The 15390-nt window shown below is 43.1% G+C and overlaps 1 protein-coding gene across 5 annotated transcripts in view; it reads left to right on the top strand.

Moving 5' to 3' along the window:
* The window catches only part of pcnt (pericentrin), a 34187-nt gene extending 18882 nt beyond the window's left edge, over positions 1-15305 (top strand). For 2 of the 5 annotated variants that reach the window (XM_041060275.1, XM_041060273.1), the window contains 27 exons: positions 181-362; positions 490-652; positions 874-1116; positions 1612-1844; positions 2020-2127; positions 2835-2855; positions 3236-3472; positions 3565-3738; positions 3996-4148; positions 4269-4448; positions 4565-5590; positions 6529-6699; positions 6823-7012; positions 7201-7535; positions 7633-7735; positions 8091-8263; positions 8349-8624; positions 8800-8957; positions 9382-9511; positions 9726-10517; positions 10647-10856; positions 11106-11327; positions 11897-12123; positions 12212-12279; positions 12373-12493; positions 12595-12722; positions 14811-15305. In XM_041060275.1, coding sequence (XP_040916209.1) covers positions 181-362; positions 490-652; positions 874-1116; positions 1612-1844; positions 2020-2127; positions 2835-2855; positions 3236-3472; positions 3565-3738; positions 3996-4148; positions 4269-4448; positions 4565-5590; positions 6529-6699; positions 6823-7012; positions 7201-7535; positions 7633-7735; positions 8091-8263; positions 8349-8624; positions 8800-8957; positions 9382-9511; positions 9726-10517; positions 10647-10856; positions 11106-11327; positions 11897-12123; positions 12212-12279; positions 12373-12493; positions 12595-12722; positions 14811-14842 — 6056 coding nt within the window. In that variant the 3' untranslated portion in view covers positions 14843-15305. The remainder of the gene's footprint in view (positions 1-180; positions 363-489; positions 653-873; positions 1117-1611; positions 1845-2019; positions 2128-2834; positions 2856-3235; positions 3473-3564; positions 3739-3995; positions 4149-4268; positions 4449-4564; positions 5591-6528; positions 6700-6822; positions 7013-7200; positions 7536-7632; positions 7736-8090; positions 8264-8348; positions 8625-8799; positions 8958-9381; positions 9512-9725; positions 10518-10646; positions 10857-11105; positions 11328-11896; positions 12124-12211; positions 12280-12372; positions 12494-12594; positions 12723-14810) is intronic. The other 3 variants (XM_041060277.1, XM_041060274.1, XM_041060276.1) reach the window with 2 other exon arrangements.
* The last annotated feature ends 85 nt before the right edge of the window (positions 15306-15390 follow it).

The following is a 15390-nucleotide window of genomic DNA, read 5'->3' as shown; positions in this document are numbered from 1 at the left end:
ATGTTAGAGGTCTTGTCAAACTTTGATCTCACATGAACCATGGCTCTTTTCACACAGGTTAGTTCACAGGGTTTTGTTGGAAGTACAGATATGAGCTAAATAGTTAGATTCAGTTTCTCAGAGATCAAGGGGCCGATATTTTTATCAATTCAAAAATTAATTTTGGCTTCTTTTCCGCAGGTATTTCAGTTGCAGACTTGTCAGCAGAGGACCTGGAGCTGACTCAGCTGCTCTGCGAGAGTCTGCTGGTTTCAGATACTCAGATCAATCCTGGAGGTGAAGAAGCAGCTCTGAATGCCTGCAACAGGCTGCGACACACAGTAGACACATTATTGGAGCTGCTCAACCAGGCCAACACACAGGTGAAGGATTTTTAGACTGATAGCTTCCAGTTTCTCAACAGTGCACACCAAAAACCTTTGTTTAAGTATCTTTTTTCCCTGTTTTATGAAAATGTTAATAATTGTGGGTTTCTCACTGTTTCTCCAGCTGGAAGAGACCCATGGTGTCCATCTTTCTCTGGAGGAAAAGTTCTCTCAGGGCAGAGAAGACTCCGCCCAGCTCCTTAAGCAGCACGAGCTCTTATTGGCACAGCTTGATCAGGAGGCGAAGCTGAAGAGTCAGCTCCAGCTGGAGCTCCACAAGTCAGAGGGTGAGCACTGTATCCTCATTGGCTTTGCTTCATTTGACTCGTCTTACGCTGCCAAGTTACAGTAGTTAATCCACTGACTGCTAACATGCCTTTCTCCTCTGCCTGTACTCCAATTTCACCATTTACTCTGAAGTTTTAACATAATTCAGTTTTTTAATGCTAAGCACAAGAATTTGAAGAGTATTGTACATAACTTCTTTGGTTTTTCTCCATATGTTTAGGGCTCCTAGAGGGCTATGTGGCAGAAAAAGTGGTCCTAGAGGAAGCTCTGCAGCAGAAAGAGGCGCAAGAGGAGAGACTTGTTGAGGAGTTGGAGGACCTGAAGGTGAAGCTGCACCAGATGCAGAGCCTCACTGAAGAGCTGGACAGCCTCAGACTGAAGCATCAGGAGCTCAGTGAGGAGCACACAATTCTCTTGCGTCAGAAGGAGCATCTTTCCGCTGGTCTGGGGGAGAGGGAGCAAGGTGAGTGGAGGAAGCGCAAACTCATGAAATCATCTGTGTCTGTACGACCTCTTCGGTGAGCTTGACCATACACTTATGTAATGTCTGTGCTCAGATGTGTCTTCTCTCCGTAGGCCATTGGCTCAATTTAGATCCTGACGCAGGTTTGTGGGTCAGAGTGGAGTATGTGTGTGATGAGTGGGTGGGGGATGAATATGCAATATATTTGCAGTGCTGTGTGAGGTTGCTGTTTGTAACTCTGCTATCACCAGTAGTTTGTAGCAAAGGCTCTTGGAGTGCTGTGTTATTTGTTGTTTTTTTACCTCTTAAACAACATTTTAGATCAGAGCTGTTAAGGAAAATGCATTCACTGCCTTTTCAAGAGGAAAGGCACAGTATGTTTAATAGTTGATTTATTTAACTCATCTCTTATGTCTTGCCTGCTTTAAAAATTCCCCTGCATACATGTATTTACATTGGAATAGTTGCTCTAACCTTCCTCTCTTATTTTTCAAGCTCTACTAGCAGAGACAGAGCGTTTGACCCAGGACAGGCTGGACTTGCAGCGGCAGGCAGAGAAAGACCACAGCTCTCTGTCTCAGCGTCTCAGGGCCCTGGAGAGAGAGCTGGAAGAGCAGGAAACAAAAGGCCTGGAGACAGAACTGCACAACAAGACTCACACCGAAGACCTCAACCAGCGTGTCCAAGCACTTGAGAAACAGCTGAAACATGACCGGCAGTTTATAGAGGTGAGTTTTCACCTTTCATTTTTGGAGTTGTCATAGACACTGCATACTCACTTCACATTGTTCCTAGCGTTACTTGAGAATGCCGGAGACAGTTTCTCCTGTTATTGCTCAATGTAGTGGACACTGTCCACTATGTTTTCATAGATTTTCACATGATTAATCTGTATGCATACAGGAGCAAGCTGTAGAGCGTGAACATGAGAGAGACGAGTTCCAACAGGAGATCAGAAGGCTGGAGGCCCAACTCAAACAGACAACTAGTGTGGATAACAAAGGACACAGGGTGAGGCCCATTAACTTGTACACTGCTGTACACTGTACATCTTAATGGTGGACTTCTTCAGTCGACCAACCACATTACAATTTTACCGTCACTGAGCTCCATTTTGTGACCTCATTATCCTGCATGCTTTAACACTGTGATTCAGTCACATAGTTTTCCCTTTGCTAAACTAGTAATCTGACAGAACTGCACAGAATGATAAACTTTTTGCCAGGGTCAAAACCAATGTTCAAATCCATTTCCCTACTTTGTTGCTCTGCTTTCCTCTTCCTCTTTGCTGGAGTTATGCTAGGGCGACAGTGCACTTTGCAGCTGTGGCTGGCATAGACTATGGAGATACTGGATTTAAACATTGGTTTTGCCAGAATCAAGACGTTTATCCTTTCAGGCAGTCGGCAGATCTGTATTGCACAGGGAATGCTGTGTGATCGAGTCGCGGAGGAATGTATGGAGGTCACAAATAGTGCTGTGTCACCTTGAGATTGGTGTTTAACATATACAACATAAAGCAGGATAATGACTTCTTTAACATGACAATATCATACAAAAATATTTCCGTTTCTTGATATTGAAAGATACTTGGTGTTTAGCGTTTGCGTTGTGTTTGTTTTTGACGTGTGAGGCTGGTGTGATGAATGTATTGTTTGTTCTCTAATGAGCCTGACTTTTACTATGTGTTTATCCCTGTGCTGAACGGATTGCTCTAGTTTGAGGACTTGGTTCTGCAGGTATGAAATCTAACTGTAGCCTACTTCTCTTAGCTTCTCTGACTCTTGTGCATGGTGCGTATTGTACATCATTGTTTCAGTGCAATCATCCATAGATTCATTTTAGTGCTTCATGTGCTTGCCATGCGTTCTTCATTTCAATTTCACTGTCCGTTTGCTAATATTCATTTGCTTCTGTTTTGGACCTCGTTTGTCTTTCACTTCCATGTCACTGCTTTCTGGAATGGCTTCATTTCAGTGTTCGGTACCAGAGGCTGCGGATCCGGAATGGCTTGTTTAGCTACAAATCACGTAGATTTCCATTCGCAAATGTTTTTCTTTCCTACTTAAAAGTTTGGGAACCTTTTATCCAAAAAGTTGTCCCATGTATGTCTTGACAGGTGGAAAGTCTACAAACTATCATCAGAGACAAGACGGAGGACCACGCCTCCTTGCTCGCAGCCAATCAGCAAGCCCAGCGCGATCTTGCAGAACGAAACGAGGAGATAGACAAGCTAGCCGGGAGAATTAGAGAGCTCGAGCAAGCGCTGCTTAACAGTGCAGAGAGTAATAGATCTAACAGTCAACTTGAACAAGAGCTTCACAGAGCAAAGCTGAGAGAACAGGAGCTCATACAAGTAAGATGAGTTTACATGTAGTGACAATGTAAGTGTGCGTCTTCACTTTTTTTTTTCGCAAGAATTTACTCATCCTGTATTCCTTCTGTCAGGATAAGCAGGCACTGGAGCAGCAGCAGCTGTCTAACAGGCTTCAGATCTCCGCCCTTCAGTCCAAACTCGATGAGACGAGACACTGTTACCATGACAACACACGTGACCCCACCCAGGAGCTTAGGGATGCCCTGGATACTGCTCAGCAGAATATACAGAGCAAAGAGCAAGAGGTCTGTAAGATTTAATGTAAAGCTGGAGTAATGTGGACAAGCTGATTTTAGCTGTGAAGTGATGGTTTTTGACACACACGTTTAGCTGCAGTGCCACCTTTTGGTACAAATGTGTATGGGTATCCAGATCCATCTTTTAAAACCACTACTAGGACCAGAGATCTCTGAAAGCTCAATATTTTTTTAACCAACTAATTATCAAACATTTAATATGTATATATATTTTTTTATTTTTTCAATACTGTGATGTCTTTCAGGTCGAGGTCCTGCTCAGCCAACTAGAGAATGTGCAGAGAGACCTGGGCATCAAAGAAGTTGAACTAAAACATCTCACACTACAGCTGGAACTAATGACTAATCAGAATGCAACTCATGTTAACGAGCTCCAAGAGCAGATTGCTGGACTGAAGGTAGGAGCTACTTTGTCTTCACACAAGGATTTTGCATCATTTAATCTTGGATAGCCCCCTATTATCAATTTTATTTTGTTAGATTACAAATGAAACCAGCCTGTATAACTGTGCTTGCAGGAGACTGTATCGGCCCTCACCATATTCAAGGAGGAGAAAGAGCAACACACTGAGGTGGAGGAAGCAGAGGAAGAGACCCTCCCCTCAGCACTACTCCAGGAGAAAAATCAGGAGATCGACCACCTCAACAATGAGATCCAACGGCTTGAACAAGAGCTGGAGAACGCCAGGGACAACAAGGTCAGTGTAAGAACACACATGATACATGCAGACTGTGTGGGTATACACATAGTTGATGAGGCACTGATGAAAATGTAATTGTTTTTTTTTTTTATTTAAATCTCTTTGGCTAAAAGGCTTTAGAGGTTGAGCTGGAAGATCTGCGCTCACAGGTGGAACATCTTCAGTCTGAAATCACGAGAGTGCGTCAGGACAAAGAGGAAGAAGAAGAGCGCCTTCATGAGGTCATCAGCACGCTTCAGGCAGAACTCGCCACACTGGGCCCCAACCTACACGAAGTTAGCGACTCTCAGGATGGTGACAGCATCAATCCCTCGCCCGCTCCCAGCCCTGAGCCTCACCATTACGCCGTCCAGGAGCAGGAGAGGAGGGGAGGGCCGAGCAGCCTGAAGCAAGAGCTTAGTCTGTCTCATTCGGCCTCCTCTCGTTCACTTCGATCTCGTCTCAAGGCCCTACAGATTCAGCTGGAGGCCGCGGTGGCAGAGAAAGAGGGACTGGAGCGATTACTGCTCACCCAGGAGGAAGAGTACAGAGGTCATGGGGAGGAGTTTGGAAAGAGGCTGAAAGCTGAGAAAGAAAAGGCAGATGAGCTCCAAGGTCTCATCACCCTTAAGGAAGCTGAGCTGGAGGAGCTGAAAGCCAAGGCAGAAGAGGAGAGGGCCAGGAGGAAACTTTCTGAGGAAGAGAGGGACAGTTGGAAATATCAGGCTGAAGAGGCAAGCTCCGTCCACGAGGAGAAAGTCCACCTTAATGCCCTGGTTACTGAACTCCAAAAGAAAGAGCAGGAGAGGGAGAGAGAGATTGAGACTCTAAAAAGGCAGGAGCATGAGATGAAAATAGAAATGGAGATCCTCAGAGAAACCAGTCTCACTCTTGAGAGACAAGTCCAGGAGATTAGAGCCGAGGTGGTAGACATGGAGGAACTGGTTTCTGGGGAAAGGGCAAAGATTAAAACACTTGAGACTGTGAAGGAGGAGCTTTCTGCTCAAGGTGAGGCACTGAGGAGGAGGGAGGGGGAACTCCAGGAGGAAACTGAAAGGCTTAGGCAGGAAGTGACTTCAATGAGAGCCCTTATCCAAGACCTGACAGTTCAGCTCAATGAAAAGGAAAGCAGTCAAGAAGAGGCTCAAAAGGAAGTGCTGGTGAGTGTCACTACTGTACAAAGCACACTGCATTGTTTTCAGCTTCAAAAAATACAAGTCAAAATGCAGAATCACAAGTCCAAACATGGAAGTGCTGTCACCTCCACATTAATTGATAGGTCTTTTATTAAAGGTAAAAAGAAAAGAAAAACTAAATCTAAGTTGTGATTTAATTATCTAAAATGCTATTTTAACAATTGGGTCTTTTGGCTGGTCAGAAGACCCAGGATGAGGCCATGTTCCAGGTTTGAAAGCATTTCCGTTTTTCTTTGTGAAGTCATCCAGGTAACTCAGTAAGCCTGCTTTAACAGGCCCCAGGTCCAGACAGGAAATATCTTGCTGCTACTTCTTATGCTAGTGTACAGCCGTGCTGTCGACTGCGGGCAAGACCACATCTGGTTATATTTAGGAGCGTAATGACGTGTTACGGCACTGAGATACCAGTGTCTTACACAAAGGAAGTGACTTTAAAATGAGGAAGAAGGAGGAAACTGTTTGTTAGCTCTTGTTTTTAAAGCTGGTGGACTTTATTTTTCATTTCTTTACGCTCTATCTCAGCAGGATGTGGTAAGGAGAAGTTGTGATCTTTTTTAAAAGAAACTATGTAGGCTGGAATGCATTGGTGGTGCCACTGCACGTCTTTGCATTCTTTCAAACTTGTACTGGTGCACAACTGCTTTTGGCAAATGTCAGCACAATGGTCACAGCTCACTAGAATAGCTTTTAGTCGTAGATGTAAAAGATTGCATTGGATGTATAAGCTGGGAACACTGCATGTACAACATATGGTTCTCATTAAATTGCAAGACACTTAACCCCATTCATCTTACGCTCATGTGCAAAAGTTTTTTGGAAAAAATGGAAAAACATGAAGTGTCTATCCAGGAAAGTGATTATTATGAGACATACTACTAATATGGATGTTTTGTCTTTGCCAGACACATGCTGAGGTGACTCTGGCTAAAGCAGACGCTGCCTTAAGACAGAAGGAGGCTGAGGTCATCAGACTGAAGGCAGAGCATCAGGCTCTCAGGGCAGAGCTAACTGCAGTGAAACAGGGTCTGAGCACCAGTACAGAAAGGGCTGAGAAACTTCATGAGGAAGGACAGGTGGGATTATATAAAGGAACACAGAAAATCAGATACAGCTCCTGTACTTCTAGAGGTTGATCTGTTAGTCCTGAGTATTAATAACTTAACAGCTGGATTTTAATGTCCCCTTGTGTCTGTTAGACCAAAGACCGTGCCCTTGTCGACCTGGAGAATGATAACCAGCGGCTGAAGGCAGAGCTTCGAGGTTTACAGGAGGACCTGGCTGTACAGGAAGAGGAACTGGCCTATCAACAAAGAGAACTACAGCAGCTCCGACAGCAGTCTCAACAGCAGAGCACACTTCATCATCAACAAGGATACTCACAGAAAGGTGAGCTCTGAATGAGACTTTAAACGTGCACTCTACTGTTAAATTTACTAATTTTGCACTGTCATCACATGATGGAGAAGTTCAGTAGTGCTCAGGTGTAAAGGATTAAAACCTCTCACCCTTTAATGACAATGACATAATAAAAATATGTTCTCTGAATGACAATTTTTAATGTCTTAATTTATCAGATAATTCTCACAGAGCCTTTGAGGACATTGTGAGTGTCTCTCGGGACGAAGCCTCTCTGAGCTCTCCGGAGGTTTTAAGGCGACACGAATGCTCCGAGGATAGAATCCCAGAGCGGTTCCAAACCTCTGTTCTTGGCTCTCGTCTGTCTGAGCTCAGTGCTCTGAACAGCACAGGCCTGGGTCTTCCTCAGGCCAAGACCTCTCCCAGGCTTGTGATGGAGCCTCCCCACTCCAGGACCATCACACCAGATCCAGCCACACAGAGTACTCACTCCCCAGGCTCAGTGTCAGTCTCTGACAACTTCTCCATGCTTGACTCTCTGGATGCTGACAGAGTAAGTGGTCTGACAGTTTAGTACATGCTAGATTTTGGACATTGGTCTTTATTTTGCTTCAGATGTGGTTAAATCTTTGTGATTCTTTTGTTCTTAGGTCCGTGAGTTGGAAGGACTTGACCTAACAGCCCCTCCATCTCCACTTGGCTCAACTTCCTCCTTATCAGCACCAGAATGGGCCAGTGATGGATATGGAAGCAGTGAGTATTTCCACACCAAGCCTGACACCTGCATTTACAGTCGTCCGGGTCATTTTTTTATCTAGAACTGCTACGTCAAGGCAACTGGACTTACTTAAAACTGAAAAATTCCTTTTTGGATGAGATATAAAATGTCTCAGAACATATGAAGCAAGCCCAGTTACCTTCACTTAGCACTTATAGATATGACTGTTGTGTCACTGGTAACAAAAAATGTTTTCTTTAGAGGAAAAAAAAGAACTGACAACAGTTTGTTAGTGCAGTCAGTTCATTTTTTTGTTTGTGTTAACAGTAGGAAAAAAATAGAATTTTACCAGACTCTTAGTTACTCTTCTGTTCTCCTCTTGTGGTTCAGACGTAAGCTCAGAGTTGGGTGCGAGGCTCAGAGTGGAGCTTGAACAGACTGAAAGACTGGATGCTCAGTTTATTGAGTACCTCCGCTGCCGAGGAATGAACCCGACAGTTAACACAGATAGTGCAGCCGGGAGTATGAGCTACAGCGATGACCTGTTATCACCTGAGCTTCAGGTAGGCCTCATCTATGCTTGGCAATAACTCTGTTAAGTTGACAATAAGCCTGAATTTTACTCAGTTTTTTCCCATCTTTTTGCAGGGTCTGTTGAAGAAAGTTTATCAAGAAAGCTGCAGAATTCTCACCTTGTCCCAAAGGCGCGCCACGTCCTCCTCCCAGCCTCATGTCTCAGACGTAAAAGCCTTCTCAGTGAGTCAGACACAGCATCATTGTGAAGATAACTCCATCCTGCTGGACCACCAGGACAAATCATCCTCCAACCCCCCCATGAGCTGGCAGCAGGAGAAGAGGGCACTGCAGGAGACTGTGGTTGCTCTGCGAGAGTTGCTCTGTCGAATGGCCCAGAGACACACACAAGTGAGTTTCCGAAGTTTTAAATAAAGACTTCACAATCATGTACAGAGGGCGGGGTTTGTTGTGGATGACAGTGAATGTGTATTGCAAATCTCTTCTTAAAAAAACATCAGTTTTTAGTAAAGGTCTGATATGTAATTTCTCATCCAGTAACTTAAGTTCCATCTTTCTTCCTCAGACTGACTACAGAGGTGAAGATGCCTGGCACAGAGACCAGCTACAGACTGATGGACAGGTTGAATTCCAACTAAAAGCAGAGCTGGAGGAGAGCCAGAAACGACTGAAATGTGCTCATGACACACAGCAAGAGCAAAATAACAAAATACAGTCACTCAGGTATACCCACCTACTGAATAACAGCACACAAGCACACCATCTCCTTTATATATTGGACAAAAGTCAATATTGTCACTGTCAATTTTTTTTCTTAATTTTTTGAAGTTAGCAAGTAAAAGTTGCAATCCGCTAGTATTATTTTGTTTCTTAACCCAGATTTGTTAGCTTATGTCAGACATGTCTGGAAAGATGATATGACTGCTCACCGCCCTAGCTTCCAAATAATTACATATTATGCTTTGCTACAACACTATTCAGGGAATCTTTGGTTCCTCAGTTGTTATTAATGTATGGTTTTAGGTTTTGGTCGGGCTAGAAAGCGTATTCTCTCTCTTCACAATGTTTCTGTCACAGTCACACAACATGCTTTCATGTGATATTGCCAAAAGTGGCGAAAAGTAACCTTAGAGTTGTGCTTCTCCAGGCTCGCTGTAGAGGAAGGTGAGGAATCTTTGCGGAGGGAGCAAGCCAGAGTCCAGGAGCTTCAACAACAGCTGGAGCAGGAGAGAGCTTTGAGTCTCCGTAAAGACAGAGAGGAAGAGAAAAGGAGAGAGGTAAAGACGAGGACTAAAACATTGGATTCTTTATTTAATGCAAATTTTATTAGCATAAACATAGAAAAGCAGTGTACTTGGTGTGTTAGTCATCCCTGAAATATGACTCCTCAGTGTTTCTATGTTCTAAAGCTCAAACTATGCGAAGATTCCAAAGTGCACTTTAACTTTCTTTTTAAAGTCTGAAAGATGACCCTCCCCTTCCTTCTTTCAGGCTATCCAAGTATCCTCTGAGCAGCAGAGGTCAGAGGTCATGGCTCTGAAGGGTCAGGTAGAGCAGGAGAAGGTGGCCTGCAGCAACCTCAGGCGTGAGCTTCAGATTGAACAGTCTCGCAGTGTGCTGCTGGAGAGACGGCTAGATGACACCCAGAAGGAGCTAGAAGAACAACGTCAGCGTTTTGCCCGCCAACAAGAACTAAACTTGAAAGACAAGACTCGTCTGGAGCGTCTCCTGACTGAAGGAGAATCTCGCTTAGGTGAGATTCACTCTAAAATTGCAGATGCTCACAGGAAGCTGGAAGAAGAGAGGGACCGATGCTCCAGGCAGGTGGATGAGCTCAGCCACAGACATGAGGCTGATACGGCCAGAGACAGGAAGTTTATCTCTGACATGCGTGCCCAGCTAGAGCAGGAACGAAAGCAGGGGGAGGAGCTGGCAGCTGTGACGGACAAACTGAGGGCCGAGCTACTGCAGGGCAGAAGGAAATGGGAAGAGCTGGACAGAACGAGAAGGGAGGAGCTGCAGGGGGAGCAGGAGGCCGCCGCTCGACATCGTGTAGCCATGGAGACCTTGAAGGAACAGAAACAGGAAGCCAGCCGTGCTTTGGAGGTGGAGCGAGAGAGGTCCAAACGCCTATCGGTGGAACTCGCAGAGCTGAAGGAGAGACTCCGAGTGCTGAAGGACAAAGAGAGGGAGAGGGAAGAGCAGTGGGAGAGAGAGAGGAGGAAGGGGAGGCAAGAGCAGATGGAGAGGGAGAGACGACAGGAGAGGACCAATAACAAACTGGTAAGATATCAACTTAGTTCTTACATTTCTCTACTGTACTCACTTCTTTCACAAATTAAATGCTCATATTTTGGATATGTTTAAGATAATTTTGGATACACCGCTCCTCATGAACATTTCTGACTTTAGTGTGAGTTGGAGTTGTTGAGGCAGCAGGACCAGCAGCGCATGCAGGAGCTGCAGCACACTCTGGCCGAGCTGGAAAGAGAGGAGAGAGAGATGGCTGCTCAGAGGCTGTCTGGGCGAAGCACAGGGCAGCAACACAAGGCTCCATCTTCACAGCAAAGTAACTCCCAGACTGACAGTGCCCAGGCAGGCAGCTCACAACAAAACCAGCAGGTACAGAAGTGGTTATTATTACATGAGCACTGCTGAAGGAGTGGGACGTTCAGCTAATGATACTGGTAATAATGGTAATTATACTGGAAACCTAGAGACGGTCCCTTTCTGATCTTTGACTTGTTTATCATCTAATTATTGATGAATTCATGTAATCCAGGTAAAGTAGAATGTAAACTTGGATGGACTTGAACTTGCTCTTGTGTCATCGTTAAATGTTGTAAAATAAATGTACTTTTATCTCTGTAGATGCCGTCCATGTCTTCGTCAACATCCAGCCTGCTGGAGAGGTTGTTGAAGGAGAACTCAGAGTTGACAGAGCGAGTAACATCAGTGAGCCAGGAGAGAGCCACTCTCAAACATAGACTCACCCTCCTGGAGCGACAGCTGCGCCGCACAGAGAATGAACTCGCCAAGGTCACCACAGAAACTGAGAACAGACCCATGAATGATGTGACCAGCAACAGCAAGGTCAGTGTCATAATAGTCGCATAATAGTAATTTTTGTATTGAGATAAAAAAAAAAAAGACGACTTAAAATTAAAAAACATATAGGTCAATAATTATTATAGGTCATTATAGGTCAATAATAGTTGAATGTTATTAGTGGGAAAATTGTAGCAGGATAAAACATGAAATTAGATTTACACAGAGGCACTGTCAGTCTCAGAGGGATGTCTGTTTAATCAATAAAAGTCTACCATATTCTGAAAAAGGTTTTACTTTTGCTTCTCAAATATGTCATTTTCTCGATTTGAAATATTTTATTTATAAAAGTTTGCATTGATAATACAGCTCTGTACACCTGTACATCTTAAACATCAAATGCCTCGTGTTGAATAGTATTACTTGACTTTGAGTGGTAACTTAAAGTGGGGAAAACTACTGTAGTAAATCCAAAACTTTAATAGTTTAACTTTTAAAGTTAAAGTGGTATTGAAATGCAACGGTTGCCAGTGTCACTAACAAACAAGCTAGTGTGATGATTGCTAATGATGATTGATTTAACAGTGATGAAACGTCTGTTCATTGGTTTGCAGGTGCAGCGCTTATATGAGCGTTACCTGCGAGCTGAGAGCTTCAGGAAAGCTCTGGTGTACCAGAAGCGTTACCTACTGCTGCTGTTGGGAGGTTTCCAGGAGTGTGAGCAGGCCACACTGTGTCTCATCGCTCATATGGGTGCACGACCCTCACCCCCACTCTCCTCCCAGCGTAGACCCCTCGGACGATTTAGGGCTGCTGTACGAGTCGTCATCGCAGTCTCTAGGTAGAGACCATACCAGGATGTGGAAGCTGTTGAATTGTTACCTTAACTTTGTGTATATATTAAACCACCCCACGCATTTTTTTCCCAGAATGAGGTTTCTGACAAGGAAATGGCAGAGAGCGATTCGAAGATTATCTATCAATGGGCATGCTCCAGGTCAGCTCGATGAACATATTTTAAGATAATATCCATCGCTTAACTCTGTGTGTGTATGAGTGAGGGGATTTTTAATCTTTATGTGTGTTACAGGACCTAAAGCTGAAGTTTTAAGGCAGCAACAGCCAAGATCAAATTCTGAGTCACCCCCAAACAGAGACACGGTGTCAGCTCTCGTTCCACCAAGCAAATCGCCGTTCAGGTTGCACAACAGGTTTGGTCTCTTTTTCAGCAAAGAACTTTGTAACTCAAGCTTTCAAGCTGTCAGTCGAGTTAAAGTAATTTTTCCTTTAATGAGATCTCTTCTGCCTTTAGATCGTACTCCAGCACCACTCTGGCCTCGGGGCATTCAGGTGGAACATCTCAGGATCCAGAGCGATCCCTGACAGAATACATCCAACATCTAGAGAAAGTCCAGCAGCGGTTGGTGGGAGCCAGGCAAGGTGAGAAGCATTAAATATAGGTTTGGCAAAACAGGTGAATTTTTGGACAAGAAATTTGGTTGAATGCACCAAGGTGGGAGAAATAAAATCACTCTGGTGATGGTACCCTAGAAATGTCAAGGAATCCTCCTTTATACCAAAAGAATAAGCACAGCTTCTTGGGTTCTGAGCACCAAATTAATATAAAGTGTGGTATGTGTCGTCTCAGGGCACTGGGTGTATGTTTTTATAGCTTTTAGATGCACGCGTCTGCCCTTGGTCACTTGTTTTTCAGGACAAGTTCAGTGTAAAACAGTACAAGTAACTCTAGGATAAATTATGATGTTGTGTGTGGGCGGCCTGACACTTACTCAGACCGTGTTATCAAATCCCACAAAACCTCTGTGCTCTATCATCTCCCAACCTAGTAAGCGAGACTCATTTAGCCGTGCCCCCTAAAGACGAAAGGAGGATACAGTCAGCCTGTTCCCCTCATATGATTGGTTATCGGCAGCGCTGGCTGCAGGAGAACAGGACGTGGCTGTACCTGAGCTGCCTGTCGCCACTTTACCTGCATGGTCCAGGTGAGTGTGAGTGTAGCATACTCACTCCACCAAACAAAAAAGCAGCACGATGCTCCTCTCAGGATGGGTGCTGACTTGTCAGCAGTCACTGAGTGCACTAGATATTAGAGGTGATAACACTCTGGTCTTGAACAAACATGTCCTGCAGGTTTCTGAACCTCCTATAGTTCATACCAATGTGTCGTATCATCATCAATTCATGTTTAAGATTGTTTTTACTAATTACACATGTATAATGTTAGTATATTCTAAAGCATTTTGAATGCATTATTTTTCAGTACATGTGAGAATGATATAAACATCAACTTGCAGAGATTTAAATTTTGCTTGATATTTTAAAAATCCTTCACAGGGAAAAAGTAGGTTTGTTTTTGCTTGACATGAAATTATTATTAACTTATTTCCAGATAACAATCATTTCCTGTCCTGTTGTTGGAGTGCTTCTGGCTTCGTGGCTGGGAAATTCCAACAACACACTTGAGAAAGCTGTCGAGCTGTTGTATTTCAACGCTGTGTTGTCAGAAATTTGAGCCTGAGACTAATGATAGAGCATTCATGGACAACACACAAAGGATAATGATAACTTTGTGATTTCTTGTGTTAAAAACCTTACTGTGTGATGGGTGATCAAATGTCAGAGCCGTCTGTCAGTACATGAATGTGCCAAACACAAACCCCCACTGTGTACAAAATCACTCTGTTTACTATACTGTATAGTGTTTCCTTTACCCTCTGCCATTTTGTGTGAGTGTAATTTCAGACACATCACAAGCCTCAACAAAACAGTGCACCCTTTTAACATGGGCAATGATTGCATTTATCTGTACATGGAGGTTTTCCGTACATGAAGGCTAAACCACATTTAAGGGATTATAACTTTATAACTTTTATAAAGATTATAACTTTTAAACGCTAGAAAACTGTGGTGTGCTCTGACAAATTGTTGGCAGTACTGTAAAACAGATGTGCATAATTCATAGTAAATGTGCTGAAACACAAAAACGCCAGTGTAAAAAATGCATTGCGTCACATCTGGTGTGGTAGATACAAAATGTGGCTCTTTAGCCACGGAACAGTAACAAAAACCTGCAGGACATTAATCCCCAAGGGACTGGAGTGTGACAGCTATACTTACAATGGTTTTTCATCAGGTTTCATTTTCTCCAGTGTTTTGTTTTTTGTTTTTTTTTTTTGTTTTGTTTTTTTTTAAACAGAACTGAATATTTTATCTGAAGATGGTGTAGGGGTTGATTCTGCTGACATGCCTTTGGAATATTTACTAATGTTAATGAAAATGATACTAAATCCACAGTTAATGAAATTATTATTTAAGTTACATATAATGGCTTTTAGTCAAGATTTGTGTTTAGTCAAAGAAATACAACAACCATCACCAGTGGTTTTGTTTTTAACTGTGTGATTCTTTGGTTGCTATTTACATAAGTTATAAGGGATAAAGGTTTTTGATGCATTTTCTGATAGCCTGTGTTTTTTTTTTTTTTTTTGTGTGTGTGTCCCCTCTTAGGCTCATCTCTTCTCCAGCCCGACTCACAGTAATCTGACCACTGAAAGAATGTCTCCTGTCTGCATATCGTTCCACATACCTGTCCATGCCTTACACCCATGTAGAAATATGAAGAAACGAATATCAGATACGTGTTGAATTTTTTTTGATCACATGTGGTTTTTATAAGTACATAAATTATTTTTAAAGATTTTTCTATTGTAATTTTTTGATTCTCTGTACCTCAGTATTTTGAAGGTCACTCTTGAGATGTAAGAACAAATGTTTTTGATTATTTTTAAATAGGGCTGTTTGTTATTTTTCTACTAATGTTTTATACAGTTTTGTTGCTATGTAAATAAGACTCATGTTCATTCTACATGTGTCCAAATGTGCACTGGTTTTATACTGGATATCTATGATCAACATAGCAAGTGAGTACATTACTACATAGTGGTGAACCAGAAGTGTTTTTGTATTATCTATGTTTCTACTGTAATAAATATTTTAAATGTGTGATTACAAACCAAACAGACTGAGTTTATCTTATAGTAGCACAGAATTTCCATTTATCCTGGGGTAGTTGTCATTTTTGCACAGT

This window comes from Toxotes jaculatrix, chromosome 17 (assembly GCF_017976425.1).
Source record: "Toxotes jaculatrix isolate fToxJac2 chromosome 17, fToxJac2.pri, whole genome shotgun sequence".
Taxonomy (NCBI): domain Eukaryota; kingdom Metazoa; phylum Chordata; class Actinopteri; family Toxotidae; genus Toxotes; species Toxotes jaculatrix.
This window is presented reverse-complemented; position numbering and strand designations above follow the sequence as displayed.